General features: G+C 38.7%; 1 protein-coding gene across 2 annotated transcripts in view; it reads right to left on the bottom strand.

Annotated features, from left to right (window-relative positions):
- Positions 1-16,564, bottom strand: part of LOC133616971 (teneurin-3) — a 745,483-nt gene that overhangs the window by 305,799 nt on the left and 423,120 nt on the right. For both annotated transcript variants that reach the window (XM_061976582.2, XM_061976583.1), the window contains one exon: positions 11,647-11,772. In XM_061976582.2, coding sequence (XP_061832566.1) covers positions 11,647-11,772 — 126 coding nt within the window. The remainder of the gene's footprint in view (positions 1-11,646; positions 11,773-16,564) is intronic.

Here is a 16,564-nt window from a genome sequence, read left to right as displayed (position 1 = left end):
CATACAGCCCGGCCCCCGGCCAAATTGCTTTTACACAATGCGACCCGCGAGTAAAAAAAGTTTGGGGACCCTTGCTTTAAATGAATAAAATGGCAATTTGGATGTGAATCGATTTTATTTATTTGTGCACGCTTATTAAATATTTAATGAAATGATATGGTAGTTAGTTTGTTGGGTTTTTGTTGGGTTTCTTTTGCACCCACTCTTCATCGAGAAGAGCAATATGTGCATTCATGTAAGTCTCCAAAAGAGTCCAAAAAAGATTAAAAAAAGAAGTATAATTCAAGGTCTGAATACAATGATGCAAAGTAGTAGAGCAGCGGTCTCAAAGTCAAGGCCCACGGGCCGTATGTGGCCCGCAAATGAATGATCTATGGCCTTTGGGATCATACTTGATTAGTTTTAGAAGCGGCCCGCAGGCCACAGCCACCTGCTGCTGTTTTGCACCCACCAGTGTTGGCGCTAGGAATTTTCAAAATGGGGTCCCACAGTAAAATTTTGGGGTCCCACTTATTGAAAACAAATAATAAATGTATGCATTATCCTGTTATATCTCACATTCTATATTGTGTTTTGGATAAAGGTTGTCATAAATGTTACTTAATTCATAAAAAAAAAATAATACATATGAAAACAAATGTTTATGCATATATAAATGTATTCAGTTATAAACATTCATTCACTTTCTTCTTTCCTTCATGGGTCTAAACTTTACCGCTGCTGGTATTTTTTTCCACATTTGTATTGTTATATTTTCAGAATGTGTTTGTTCTATTTTAGGCCAAAGTAAGACAAATAAAACAATCTGAAAGTGTCTTTTTTAAAAAAAAAAATTTTTTAATGCCATGATTTTAACAGTCCGGCCCGCGTGCGCACACATTTTCCTCCATGCGGGCCCCTGAGCTAAAATAAGTGTGACACCCCTGCAGTAGAGGGTCTAGTGATGAAAGCGAAGCATGGGCACATTATTAGGACACAAGGAGTGATACTGCATCCCTTGCTGCATCAGGCCAATAAAGAAAAAGCCAGTGACTGATACCACTGCTGTGTCCTTTGAGAGTCTGGGGCAAATTTAGGATTGAAGAAGGTCAAGGAACTGACAAGTGATAGATTGTTTAGCACTATTTTAAAAATGATAGGGCATTTACACATTACTTGTGCTCCTCTGGCTACGCTGATCCCTGCTCCGATGTCTTCTTTATCTTGTAAAGTTTGTTGAGAAGCTGAGTTCTGATGCATGCCGGAACAGACCTCGGCAAATTAAGGCCCGAGCGTTTAAATCTGGCCCGCCAGACATTGCCAAATACTTTTTTTAGATGTTTAAGATGGAAAGTGTAGCTGCCATTATGACGTGCAATGATGTTTTCTAATGACCGCAAGTCTTGAACTATACAAAGTATTTCAATGGTTGGAATCTGCACTTATGCATGGTATACTAGTTACTATGGTAATCTAATTAGTTACAATGGTAATATAATTAGTTACTATGGTAATCAAATTAGTTACTATAGTCATCTAATTAGTTACTATGGTAATCTAAGTCACAGTCTGAAATGTGGGTGTCAGGGACAGACGCGAAAGGACATTTTTACAACAAAATTCTAAACCTTAGTGATGTATCACATATATCAGATTGTAGGTGTTTTTTTTTTTTTTTTACCTTTCGTGTTCATATTTCGCTGTGTTTGTTGCATTTTTGTTGTGTTTCCCTTGATTGTAAAATATGTGGATGGAGAGGGGGGGTGACAATAGTGTATGTTGTCAATAGTCAGTGTTTTATCCTTCATAGGTAATATTGTAAATCCCACATTCTACAAATATTTCATATTTTGCGTGTTTGCCATAAAAAAGCAGGTTTTTTTCTTTAAGAAACAGGTCATTTAAAAAAAAAACACACAAAAAAACATACATTCAACAGATAGATCGTAAGGGTTGAAAGTAAAAATATAACATTAAATGTATGAAATATTTTTAACACTTTTGTTATATGATAGACTTTCAAAATTTTCTGGGGGGTAAATATTGCATATTTTCTGTGTTTGCAATAAAAAAACAAAAACAGGATTTTGTTTAAAAAAGGTCATAAAACATTTAAAAAAAACAATTCGAGAGATAGAGTTGAAGTTGATCTAGAGATAAAGTTAAAGTTAAAGTTAAAGTACCAATGATTGTCACACACACACTAGGTGTGGCGAGATTATTCTCTGCATTTGACCCATCACCCTTGATCACCCCCTGGGAGGTGAGGGGAGCAGTGGGCAGCAGCGGTGGCCGCGCCCGGGAATCATTTTGGTGATTTAACCCCCAATTCCAACCCTTGATGCTGAGTTCCAAGCAGGGAGGTAATGGGTCCCATTTTTGTATAGTCTTTGGTATGACTCGGCCGGGGTTTGAACTCACAACCTACTGATCTCAGGGCGGACACTCTAACCACTAGGCCACTGAGGGTTGAAAGTAAAATTATGACATTTTAATGTATGACTTATTTTTTAACACTTTTATGAATGGTGCCCTTTTACAGTAATTACAATTATTATACCAAATAATATAGATATAATAGATAGACTAAAAGAAGAAGCTTATCGACTACGGCGTCGCCCCGGACTACAGTGGCGGACCTGCGCACATTTTCAGGATTTATGCAGATCCCAAATACAGATCCGCAGATACCAGAAGGTAAGAAAAGTTGCTTTTGCATAATATTGCCAAACAAAACACCAGACAATATGTCTCCTAATTGGTGCCATTTTGCGGACCTTATACACACACACCATAGTAATACTTGGCTACGGTAGCCGTAATGCTCCGACAATCCATCAAATGGTGCGGCTTCAAAGTTGTACTAAAATATTTTGACATATGTTTGAGAGCCATCTGTAATGTCCTTTATTCTCAATGGAACGTGTTGGTGTTGTTTACTGCCGTCATATTGCAGTTTACACGTATCTCTTATGTGTGACCGCCATCTACTCGTCACACTTATCATCACACCATGTACCAAATAAAATAGCTTCTAGGTCGGTAAGCACAACCAGAATTATGCCGTACATTAGGCGCACCGGGTTATAAGACGCAGTCAATTTTAGAGAAAATTAAAGGATTTTAAGTGTGCCTTATAGTCCAGAAAATACAGTAATTAAAATTATTATACCAAATAATATAGCTATAATAGATAGAGAAAAAGAAGAAGATTATCGACTATGGCATCGCCGCGGACTGCAGTGGCGGATGTGCGCATATTTTCAGGACTTATGCAGATCTCAAATACAGATCCGCAGATACCAGAAGGTAAGAAAAGTTGCTATTGCATAATATTGCCAAACAAAACGCCAGATAATATGTCTTACCTTATACACACACCATAATACCATAATAATACTCCTATGTTGAAGCACATCAAGCGGTGTGGCTTCATAGCTTACCAAAGTCGAACTAAAACATTTTGATAGATTTTTTAGCGCCGGGTGTAATGTTCTATATTTTCAATGGAACATATACAATGTTGGTGTTTGTTTACTTGAGTCATATTGCAGTCTACACGTATCTCGTATGTTTAACTGCCATCTACTGGTCACACTTATCATTACACCATGTACCACATAAAATTGCTTTGAGGTGAGTAACCAAAACCAGAATTATTCCGTACATTAGGGTTATAAAGCACACTGTTTAGTTTTGAGAAAAAATTAAATAAAATAACTGAGAACTACTTATAATATTGCCAAACAAAACGCCAGATAATATGTCTCCTAATGGGTGCCATTTTACGGACCTTATACACACACCTAGTAATACTTGGCTACGGTAGCAGGAATGCTCCGACAATCCATCAAGCAGTGCGGCTTCAAAGTCGTACTAAAACATTTTTGAGCGCCGTGTGTAATGTTCTATATTTTCAATGGAACATATCAAGTTTTGGTGTTGTTTACTGCCGTCATATTGCAATCTACACATATCTCTTATGTGTGAATGCCATCTACTGGTCACACTTATCATTACACCATGTACCAAATAAAATAGCTCCGAGGTCGGTAAGCACAACCAGCACAACCAGGCGTAGTGTCAATTTTAGAGAAAATTAAAGGATTTTAAGGGCGCCTTATAGTCCGGAAAATATGGTAATTACAATTATTATACCAAATAATAGGGGTTCCCTTCCAAGGTTTCTCATTGTCATCCCATTGGGTTGAGTTTTTCCTTGCCCTGATGTGGGATCTGAGCCCAGGATGTCGTTGTGGCTTGTGCAGCCCTTTGAGACACTTGTGATTTAGGGCAATATATGTAAACATTGATTGATTGATTTCTAATGTGTGACTGCCATCTACTGGTCACACTTATCATTACACCATGTACCAAATAAAATAGCTTCGAGGTTGGTAAGCACAACCATAATTATGCTGTGCATTAGGCGCACCGGGTTATAAGGCGTACTGTCAATTTTAGAGAAAATTAAAGGATTTTAAGTGCGCCTTATAGTCCGGAAAATACGGTAATTACAATTATTATACCAAATAATAGGGGTTCCCTTCCAAGGTTTCTCATTGTCATCCCATTGGGTTGAGTTTTTCCTTGCCCTGATGTGGGATCTGAGCCCAGGATGTCGTTGTGGCTTGTGCAGCCCTTTGAGACACTCGTGATTTAGGGCTATATAAGTAAACATTGATTGATTGATTGATCTCTAATGTGTGACTGCCATCTACTGGTCACACTTATCATTACACCATGTACCAAATAAAATAGCTTTGAGGTCGGTAAGCACAACCATAATTATGCCGTACATTAGGCGCACCGGGTTATAAGGCGTACTGTCACTTTTATAGAAAATTAAAGGATTTTAAGTGTGCCTTATAGTCCGGAAAATATGGTAATTACAATTATTATACCAAATAATAGGGGTTCCCTTCCAAGGTTTCTCATTGTCATCTCATTGGGTTGAGTTTTTCCTCGCCCTGATGTGGGATCTGAGCCCAGGATGTCGTTGTGGCTTGTGCAGCCCTTTGAGACACTCGTGATTTAGGGCAATATAAGTAAACATTAATTGATTGATTGATCTCTAATGTGTGACTGCCATCTACTGGTCACACTTATCATTACACCATGTACCAAATGAAATAGCTCTGAGGTCGGTAAGCACAACCAGAATTATGCTGTGCATTAGGCGCACCGGGTTATAAGGCGTACTGTCAATTTTAGAGAAAATTAAAGGATTTTAAGTGCGCCTTGTAGTCCGGAAAATACGGTAATTACAATTATTATACCAAATAATAATACCACTATGGACAATATTATGTCAGACCCACTCGACATCCATTGCATTCGGTCTCCCCTAGAGGGGGGTGGGGGGGGGTTACCCACATATGCGGTCCTCTCCAAGGTTTCTCATAGTCATTCACACCGACGTCCCACTGGGGTGAGTTTTTCCTTGCCCTTATGTGGGCTCTGTACCGAGGATGTCGTTGTGGCTTGTGCAGCCCTTTGAGACACTTGTGATTTAGGGCTATATAAATAAAGATTGATTGATTGATTGATTGATAGTAGTATCGACTAGATACGCTACTGTACTTGGTATCATTACGACGTGACAACAACAAAAAAAAAAAATATGTTGTGATGCCAAAAAATATAGACGTAATCATAGTAGTATCGACTAGATACGCTACTGTACTTGGTATAGTTACGACGTGACGACGTCGGGGGCGTGGGGGGAGGGGGTGGCGGACCGGTAGTTTTCAGAGGCGGTATAGTGCCGAATATGATTAATTTTTATCGCGGTACTATACTAATACGGGTATACCGTACAACCTTATCATGCATATATTCATGTTTCATCAAACATACAGTATAATAACGTTGTTGCCGGAGGGGAAACTGGGTAAAATATGGCACACTGATAAAGCTGGAGCTATTTTTACTATAACAATCTACAAGGTTAATATAGTCTGTTTCTCTTTCTTCGGCTCCATTTATCTGCTTTATTTTGTAATTAAAGTTTTCATTACATGTATGCATTTGAAACAATTGTATTAATAATTATATTATTCATTATCACGAAAAAGGAGCTAAAAGTAGACTGAATACATTCATTGTAGGTCAGGAACTTTGAGATATAAGCCAGTGTTGTCAGCATTAAAGGGGCCCTTTAAGACGACATCACCACAGGTTTGCGTCGAAAACGTCCCACTGGGGTGAGTTTTTCCTTGCCCTTATGTGGGCTTTGTACCGAGGATGTCGTTGTGGCTTGTGCAGCCCTTTGAGACACTTGTGATTCAGGGCTATATAAATAAACATTGATTGATTGATTGATTGATTGATTATAAGGCGTACTGTCAATTTTAGAGAAAATTAATATATGTAAACATTGATTGATTTATTGATCTCTAATGTGTGACTGCCATCTACTGGTCACACTTATTACACCATGTACCAAATAAAATAGCTTCGAGGTCGGTAAGCACAACCAGAATTATGCCGTACATTAGGCGCACCGTCGATTTTTGAGAAAATGAAAGGATTTTAAGTGTCCGGAAAATACGGTAGTTGCATTGTTGGTGAGGCCCTTGAGTGTCTCGGAAGGTGCCTATAAATAAAACATGCGGTGGCCTATTAGTATGCACACCTGCCATGTGGAGCGTAGGGACGTCAATGTCATAAATGTCATCTTTGATTGTCTCCCTTTTATCAGTCGATACCACATTCTTGCCGTCCGGTGTGATGCCAAACGTGATTAATGACACGTGTACAGTCATACATTTCTTTATTGAGCTGTGAGGATGACACACGGAGTGCACACACACACTAAGTGAACACACAAGCGCTAAATAATTGCCTTTTTTTTTTTTTTAAAAGGACTCTTTTCTGCATTGCGTCTTCTCCCACAAATGGAATCTGTCAGACGCACTGAGCGCTGCCTCGGCCGAGCGCTAACGTCAAATAAAAAATAATTTTTACTCGCCTTTAAAGTGTTTTTGTTCCAGCGCGGGCGGCGGTAGATGGCTGGTGTTAAGGCTGATTCACTGCTGTAATAGAGTGCGACTTGGAACGCCGTCGTTAGGAGGGAGGAAAAAAAAAAGAAAAAAAAAAAGAGATTCCGAGTCATACCCGTCAAAAGCTGCAAGGAATGTCGCCTTGGAGACGAGCTTTGACGTCTCGTTAGTGTTTAACTTGTCTGACCGATGACGCGTGACGTTTCGGTGTGTATGGACACGCCGTGTGTGTGTGTGTGTGTGTTTGCATGCGATGGCGCTGTCGCTTTTACTGCAGTCAAGCAGAGCCGAGCGTAACCTCCAGGGAGAATAACGGCCGCCTATTGATTGCCTCTAAAGAGTCCACACGCTATATTCATTAACAGTGCTTATGAGGATTTAAGCACGGCCCAGGTTAAACAATCCCCGCGTTAGTCCCACGCGCTGTTTGCACATTGCCGCATTGTGCTGGCGCCTTCCTTCGGAGGTGTTTGGGGTCCAAGGTCGAGCACAGCTGCACCGCCCGCCTACTTGCTGGTGAATATAGAATGTGAACAGATTATCATCAAAATAGCATCCGTAGTGTGAGAAGAAATAAATGTCTTGTTAGAAGCGGGTTCTTTGCACGACCACACACCAGAATCAGGTGCCAACTGGACTATATATACAGGTAAAAGCCAGTAAATTAGAATATTTTGAAAAACTTGATTTATTTCAGTAATTGCATTCAAAAGGTGTAACTTGTACATTATATTTATTCATTGCACACAGACTGATGCATTCAAATGTTTATTTCATTTAATTTTGATGATTTGAAGTGGCAACAAATGAAAATCCAAAATTCCGTGTGTCACAAAATTAGAATATTACTTAAGGCTAATACAAAAAAGGGATTTTTTTTAGAAATGTTGGCCAACTGAAAAGTATGAAAATGAAAAATATGAGCATGTACAATGCTCAATACTTGGTTGGAGCTCCTTTTGCCTCAATTACTGCGTTAATGCGGCGTGGCATGGAGTCGATGAGTTTCTTGCACTGCTCAGGTGTTATGAGAGCCCAGGTTGCTCTGATAGTGGCCTTCAACTCTTCTGCGTTTTTGGGTCTGGCATTCTGCATCTTCCTTTTCACAATGCCCCACAGATTTTCTATGGGGCTAAGGTCAGGGGAGTTGGCGGGCCAATTTAGAACAGAAATACCATGGTCCGTAAACCAAGCACGGGTAGATTTTGCGCTGTGTGCAGGCGCCAAGTCCTGTTGGAACTTGAAATCTCCATCTCCATAGAGCAGGTCAGCAGCAGGAAGCATGAAGTGCTCTAAAACTTGCTGGTAGACGGCTGCGTTGACCCTGGATCTCAGGAAACAGAGTGGACCGACACCAGCAGATGACATGGCAGCCCAAACCATCACTGATGGTGGAAACTTTACACTAGACTTCAGGCAACGTGGATCCTGTGCCTCTCCTGTCTTCCTCCAGACTCTGGGACCTCGATTTCCAAAGGAAATGCAAAATTTGCATGGTTGGGTGATGGTTTGGGGTGCCATGTCATCTGCTGGTGTCGGTCCACTCTGTTTCCTGAGATCCAGGGTCAACGCAGCCGTCTACCAGCAAGTTTTAGAGCACTTCATGCTTCCTGCTGCTGACCTGCTCTATGGAGATGGAGATTTCAAGTTCCAACAGGACTTGGCGCCTGCACACAGCGCAAAATCTACCCGTGCCTGGTTTACGGACCATGGTATTTCTGTTCTAAATTGGCCCGCCAACTCCCCTGACCTTAGCCCCATAGAAAATCTGTGGGGTATTGTGAAAAGGAAGATGCAGAATGCCAGACCCAAAAACGCAGAAGAGTTGAAGGCCACTATCAGAGCAACCTGGGCTCTCATAACACCTGAGCAGTGCCAGAAACTCATCGACTCCATGCCACGCCGCATTAACGCAGTAATTGAGGCAAAAGGAGCTCCAACCAAGTATTGAGTATTGTACATGCTCATATTTTTCATTTTCATACTTTTCAGTTGGCCAACATTTCTAAAAATCCCTTTTTTGTATTAGCCTTAAGTAATATTCTAATTTTGTGACACACGGAATTTTGGATTTTCATTTGTTGCCACTTCAAATCATCAAAATTAAATGAAATAAACATTTGAATGCATCAGTCTGTGTGCAATGAATAGATATAATGTACAAGTTACACCGTTTGAATGCAATTACTGAAATAAATCAACTTTTTCAAAATATTCTAATTTACTGGCTTTTACCTGTATATATATATATATATATATATATATATATATATATATATATATATATATATATATATATAAACCCATATGAGTTGGGAAATTGTGTTAGATGTAAATATAAACAAAATACAATGATTTGCAAATCATTTTCAACCCATATGCAGTTGAATAAGCTACAAAGACAACATATTTGATGTTCAAACTGCTAAACATTTTTAATTTTTGCAAGTAATCATTAACTTTAGAATTTGATGCCAGCAACACGTGACAAAGAAGCTGGGAAAGGTGGCAATAAATACTGATAAAGTTGAGGAATGCTCATCAAAGACTTATTTGGAACATCCCACAGGTGTGCAGGCAAATTGGGAACAGGTGGGTGCCATGATTGGGTATAAAAGTAGATTCCATGAAATGCTCAGTCATTCACAAACAAGGATGGGGCGAGGGTCACCACTTTGTCAACAAATGTGTGAGAAAATTGTTGAACAGTTTAAGAAAAAGCTTTCTCAGCCAGCTATTGCGAGGAATTTAGGGATTTCACCATCTACGGTCCGTAATATCATCAAAGGGTTCAGAGAATCTGGAGAAATCACTGCACGTAAGCAGCTAAGCCCGTGACTTTCGATCCCTCAGGCTGTACAGCATCAACAAGCGACATCAGTGTGTAAAGGATATTACCACATGGGCTCAGGAACACTTCAGAAACCCACTGTCAGTAACTACAGTTGGTCGCTACATCTGTAAGTGCAAGTTAAAACTCTCCTATGCAAGGCGAAAACCGTTTATCAACAACACCCAGAAACGCCGTCGGCTTCGCTGGGCCTGAGCTCATCTGACATGGACTGATACAAAAGTGGAAAAGTGTTCTGTGGTCTGACGAGTCCACAATTCAAATTGTTTTTGGAAACTGTGGACGTTGTGTCCTCCGGACCAAAGAGGAAAAAAAACATCCGGATTGTTATAGGCGCAATGTTGAAAAGCCAGCATCTGTGATGGTATGGGGGTGTATTAGTGCCCAAGACATGGGTAACTTACACATCTGTGAAGGCGCCATTAATGCTGAAAGGTACATACAGCTTTTGGAGCAACATATGTTGCTATCCAAGCAACGTTACCATGGACGCCCCTGCTTATTTCACTAAGACAATGCCAAGCCACGTGTTACATCATCGTGGCTTCATAGTAAAAGAGTGCGGGTACTAGACTGGCCTGCCTGTCGTCCAGACCTGTCTCCCATTGAAAATGTATGGCACATTATGAAGCCTAAAATACCACAACGGAGACCCCCGGACTGTTGAACAACTTAAGCTGTACATCAAGCGAGAATGGGAAATAATTCCACCTGAGAAGCTTAAAAAAATGTGTCTTCTCAGTTCCCAAACGTTTACTGAGTGTTGTTAAAAGGAAAGGCCATGTAACACAGTGGTGAACATGCCCTTTCCCAACTACTTTGGCACGTGTTGCAGCCATGAAATTCTAAGTTAATTATTATTTGCAAAAAAAATTACAGTTTATGAGTTTGAACATCAAATATCTTGTCTTTGTAGTGCATTCAATTGAATATGGGTTGGAAAGGATTTGCAAATCATTGTATTCCGTTTATATTTACATCTAACACCATTTCCCAACTCATATGGAAACGGGGTTTGTAATATTGTGAGAGCCCAGTTCATAGTGGATCTAACATAATATTGTGAGAGTCCAGTCCATAGTGGATCTAATATAAGTTCCAAACCAAATTCAGTTTTCCCTGGAAATTCAAACTCTTTGACATTCAAACCATTCCAACATTAAAACTATTCTCACATTCATACTACATTCTGTCAGCATTTCAGTTCAACTTCAGCATTGGAGCATTCACACGCAATTCCTTCAGGAATTGCATCTTCTAATTAAATAATATTAATTATCTCCACACAATAAAAATGTAAAAAACAACAACAACTCCATGTCTGTTTACCAATGCAGGACTCAAATACCCATGTATTGTCCTGGCTGCTCAGTACAATGTGGCTAAGTCAGTAAAAACAATACAATAAAATTAGCGATTCTTAGACTTAATGTGAATATCACAAATGACTTGTTGTGTTTAGAGCTCGCATGGCAGTTAATGACGCAATCATTCTCAGCAGACTTACAGCCACAGCGTGTGCGCATTATGACCTTTATAAAAAAAAAAAAAAAAAAAAAAAAAAAAAAAAAAAAAAAAAGGAAATTACATTTTAAATTGGGCCACACGGTAAAAGTGCACCTGATGTAGAAATGTAATGAGAAATTAATTATTAACATCATTTAAAGCAAAAAAAAGACATATTACCATTGCAGGCGAGCATTATGATTATGATAATTCACTTGAAAAGATAAATGCGGAAAGACGGATGAAGTAAAAAAAAAAAAAAAAAAAAAAGGTGTCAAACATAAATTAAGACTGAAATTATCTCACCGTCGGCAGCCAGCACCGTGACGGCGCTCGACTGCGTGGGACCTGCCTTCCGAACTCCTCCGTTTTCAAACGCTGGCTGGTTGTCCAACTCCTGCAGCTGCCAGTTGAGGCCGAAAAGGTGCATGGCTGTGAAATACACAGAGAGGCGTGTGGGAGTGTGGCAGCAGATAAACAAATATGCCCCCGAAAAAGACAAATAAGCCACCTGTGGGAAGGCAGGGTGGATGCACAACTCTTTGAAAGCCAATAAATTATTTCACAAATGTGTGTGTCTGTGTGTGTGTGTATGTGTTCTGAGGCCGCCCTGCACAGCGTGGATAGTACCCGTTTCAGTCAAGGCGTGCAGGAACATTGTTGCTTTAGCAATGTTTCCTCACCGAGCCGTGTTCAATAACGTGACGGCGTCCGCAGGTGTCCTAATCACTTGGCCCGGCCACAGGTGTATAAAATCAAGCACTTAGGCATGGAGACTGTTTCTACAAACATGTGTGAAAGAATGGGCCGCTTTCAGTGATTTCCAGCATGGAACTGTCATAGGATGCCACCTGTGCAACAAATCCAGTCGTGAAATGTCCTCGCTCCTAAATTTCCCAAAGTCAACTTTATTATAAGATAAGCGAAGAGTTTAGGAACAACAGCAACTCAGCCACCAAGTGGTAGGCCAGGTAAACTGACAGAGAGGGGTGAAGCGCATAGTGCAAAGACTTTCTGCACAGTCAGTTGCTACAGAGCTCCAAACTTCATGTGACCTTCCAATTAGCCCACGTACAGTACGCAGAGAGCTTCACGGAATGGGTTTCCATGGCCGAGCAGCTCTGTCTAAGCCATACATCACCAAGTCCAATGCAAAGCGTGGGATGCAGTGGTGTAAAGCACGTTGCCACTGGACTCTAGAGCAGTGGGGACGCCTTCTCTGGAGTGATGAATCACGCTTTTCCATCTGGCAATCTGATGGACCAGTCTGGGTTTGGAGGTTGCCAGGAGATTTGCATGCATTTCGGACTGCATTGTGCCGAGTGTAATAATTTGGTGCAGGAGAAATTATGGTGTGGGGTTGTTTTTCAGGACCCTTAGTTCCAGTAAAAAGACATTTGAATGCTCCAGGATACCAAAACATTTTGGACAATTCCATGCTCCCAACCTTGTGGGAACAGTTTGGAGCGGGCCTCTTCCTCTTCCAACATGACTGTGCACCAGTGCACAAAGCAAGGTCCATAAAGACATGGATGACAGAGTCTGGTGTGGATGAACTTGACTGGCCTGCGCAGAGTCCTGACCTGAACCCGATAGAGCACCTTTGGGCTTGGCACCTTAGTTCCAGTGAATGGAACTTTGAATGTTCCAGGATACCAAAACATGTTGGACAATTCCATGGGATGGCACTTCAAGTTCATATGTGAGTAAAGGCAGGTGGCCAAATACTTTTGGCAATATAGTGTACGTTCGCTAAGTATACAAATGAGCTGACATTTTGGAATGAACGCTGGTCTAAATGTGTCTGATGGATGTTGCAATCACAAATATTATTGTTCCCTGCCGCAAGAGGGCGGAGCCACGTGCCGCGTTAAGATGCTACAGATTTGCTGCCATCTTGGGGACAATGTGAGACTCAAATCAATGACCTTTGAATGCCTTTTGAAAAAACAGCACAGCATTTACTTGTATGCCACAATCCAAACAACCTTTCCTAGTCATGGTGCAAAAAAAAACAATTTAAAATGCAACTAACGTAAAGGTCAAAACATGGTCACACATAACGCAACCTGCTCACTGAACTTTCTGGATATTGTGAATATCGTCCAAACACCATAAAAAATAAATTAAAATTACACCTATTTGTATCCAAAGAGTGCATGATGGAAACTATGTAAAACTCTCTCCACACTTACTCATGTTTGGCACATTTTAGCTGCCCACTATTTTTGATTGATTACACAATTTTAAGAAGCTCATCACAGAAGTAAACAAGGTTAAGAGTCAAACATTCACATACTCGTAATATCCAGTTTTATTCAACATATATCCATTATTTTAGTATAATATTTATACACACATATATATATATATATATATATATATATATATATATATATATATATATATATATATATATATATATATATACATATACATAAATATATACATATACATATATATATATATACATATATATATATATATACATATACATATATATACATATACATATATATACATATACATATATATACATATATATATATATATACATATACATATATATACATATACATATATATACATATATATATATACATACATCTATATATATATATATATATACATACATCTATATATATATATATATATATATATATACATACATCTATATATATATGTATATGTATATGTATATGTATATATATATATATATATATATATATATATATATATATATATAAATACATGTGTATATATATTATATATAAATACATGTGTATATATATTATACTAAAATAATGGATACATGTTAAATAGAATTAGAAATATATGTTAAATAGAAATAAAATTAGAGATGTCCGATAAATGCTTTAAAATGTAATATCGAAAAATATCGGTATCGTTTTTTTATTATCGGTATCGTTTTTTTATTTTATTTTATTTTTATTTTTATTTTTTTATTAAATCAACATAAAAAACACAAAATACACTTACAATTAGTGCACCAAACCAAAAAACCTCCCTCCCCCACTCATTCACACAAAAGGGTTGTTTCTTTCTGTTATTAATATTCTGGTTCCTACATTATATATCAATATATATCAATACATACAATATATATTATACTAAGATAATGGATATATAACAACATTTTCATGACTATTTACATTATAGATTGTCACTGAAGGCATCAAAACTATGAATGAACACATGTGGAGTTATGTACTTAACAAAAAAAGAAAAAAGGTGAAATAACTGAAAACATGTTTTATATTTCTTCAAAATAGCCACTCTTTGCTCTGATTACTTTTTTCGCACACTCTTGGCATTCTCTCGATGAGCTTCAAGCACACCTGTGAAGTGAAAACCATTTCAGGTAACTACCTCCTGAAGAGTAAAAAAACAACAACAACAAAAAAAACATTCTTTTTCACATTTTCAAAATGCGCTTGGTCAATTTTTAAACCAAGAAAAACAATCCGAAGTTGTCTTTATTCTTAAGTTATCATGCCATGATGTTACCAGTTGGGAATAGGTTTTTCACCATGAAATGAGTTTGACACCAATGGTTTAGAATCTAAATATTGTTGCCATTTGATTAAACAGGAATGACATAGAACGCAACTTTTGGAGGCTCCGATGGACAACATGGTGAGGATCAGTGGCTAGCACTGCCGCCTCGCACCAAGAAGGAGCTGAGTTCGATTCCGCTCGGCGACGCCTGCGTAAGCTTGGTACCAGTTTGTTTTCTCTCAGTCCAACGTTGAATTCCAGCCAATTCCCTCATCAATAGCAATAGGGCCACCTCATGATTTCACTCAACAGACCAGCAACAGTGCAAAGAAAAGAAAAAAAATCATTTTTCAACTTCAAGAACAGTGCTGGCGATCTGAGAGATTGCCTACGCTTTAGTTCAGGAGTCAGCACGCTCGCCTCTCACACCGATCTGTGATTGACAGCCATGAACAGCAATTATTACATCCCGCCGTCAAAATGTGATTGGGCGGGAGGGGGACCCCTGGGGTTCTTTTCTAAAGCTTGCATACGCACAAAACAGGGCCGAAAAGTTGCGTACTTTGAAAGTAATTAACTGATTATTGGAATGAATGGAAGGTAATGAGGACTCTGGCTGGTTTTAATAAGTGCTAGCAATTACTTCAGGGTGTGAGGGTCAGCCCAGCAATCATTCCTTCAGTTGAGTGCAGGATGAATAACAAAAGTATAGATTTGTAGTTTGAACTTTGCTTATTGCAGGAAACAAACGATACAAATAGTCAGTCATTGCAACAATACCAGTAAAAGTGACCGCAGTGCAATAATAATATAGAGGAAACCACTAATTACTTAGGTGAAAACCACTAATTACTGAGCTAAATACGCACGTACATAAAAAGCAGATAAATTCAACAAGTAATGAATGAATAGGACTGTAATTAAATTAACTGCGAGGGAATTCAGTTAGAAAAGGTGGCTGGAAGACATTATTTTAATGTAACAAACAAGCCTAGAATCTATTATCTGCATTGCACAGGCCATTTGTGACCAACTAAGATTTGCTTCATTATTTTCTGTGTGTATTTTTTATTTTTTTTAATATCCCAGAAGTACCTCGACTTCCCAATGTCGGAAGCAATGCAAAAAAAAATCAACACGGACAATTTGACACCTCAAGGTCAAACTTTTTTTTTATATCTTTGTTTATATTAGTGTTGTCCCGATACCGATACCAGAATGTATTTCGATACTATTCGGTACTTTTCTAAATAAAGGGGACCACAAAAATAGCATTATTGGCTTTATTTTAACAAAACATCTTAAGGTACATCAAACATATGTTTGTTATTGCAAGTTTGTCCTTAAATAAAATAGTAAACATGCAAGACAACTTGTCTTTTAGTAGTAAGTAAACAAACAAAGGCTCCTAATTTAGTCTGCTGACATAAGCAGTAACATATTGTGTCATTTTTATTCTGTTATTTTGTCAAAATTATTAAGGACAAGTGGTAGAAAATGAATTATTAATCTACTTGTTCATTTACTGTTAATATCTGCTTACTTTCTCTTTTAACATGTTCTATCCACACTTCTGTTAAAATGTAATACTCACTTATAACATTTTAACCGCTTCACCCCGTGTGGTATGACGGACAACAGAGCAGCACCCTTTCGGGTTGGATGCCTACCCCCTCACATCCTGTTGCAAGTCTTGTTGTTTCTG

This window comes from Nerophis lumbriciformis, linkage group LG16, assembly GCF_033978685.3.
Source record: "Nerophis lumbriciformis linkage group LG16, RoL_Nlum_v2.1, whole genome shotgun sequence".
NCBI classification, from domain to species: domain Eukaryota; kingdom Metazoa; phylum Chordata; class Actinopteri; order Syngnathiformes; family Syngnathidae; genus Nerophis; species Nerophis lumbriciformis.
Note: the sequence above shows the minus strand (reverse complement) of the source record. Positions and strands in the feature narration are given on the sequence as shown.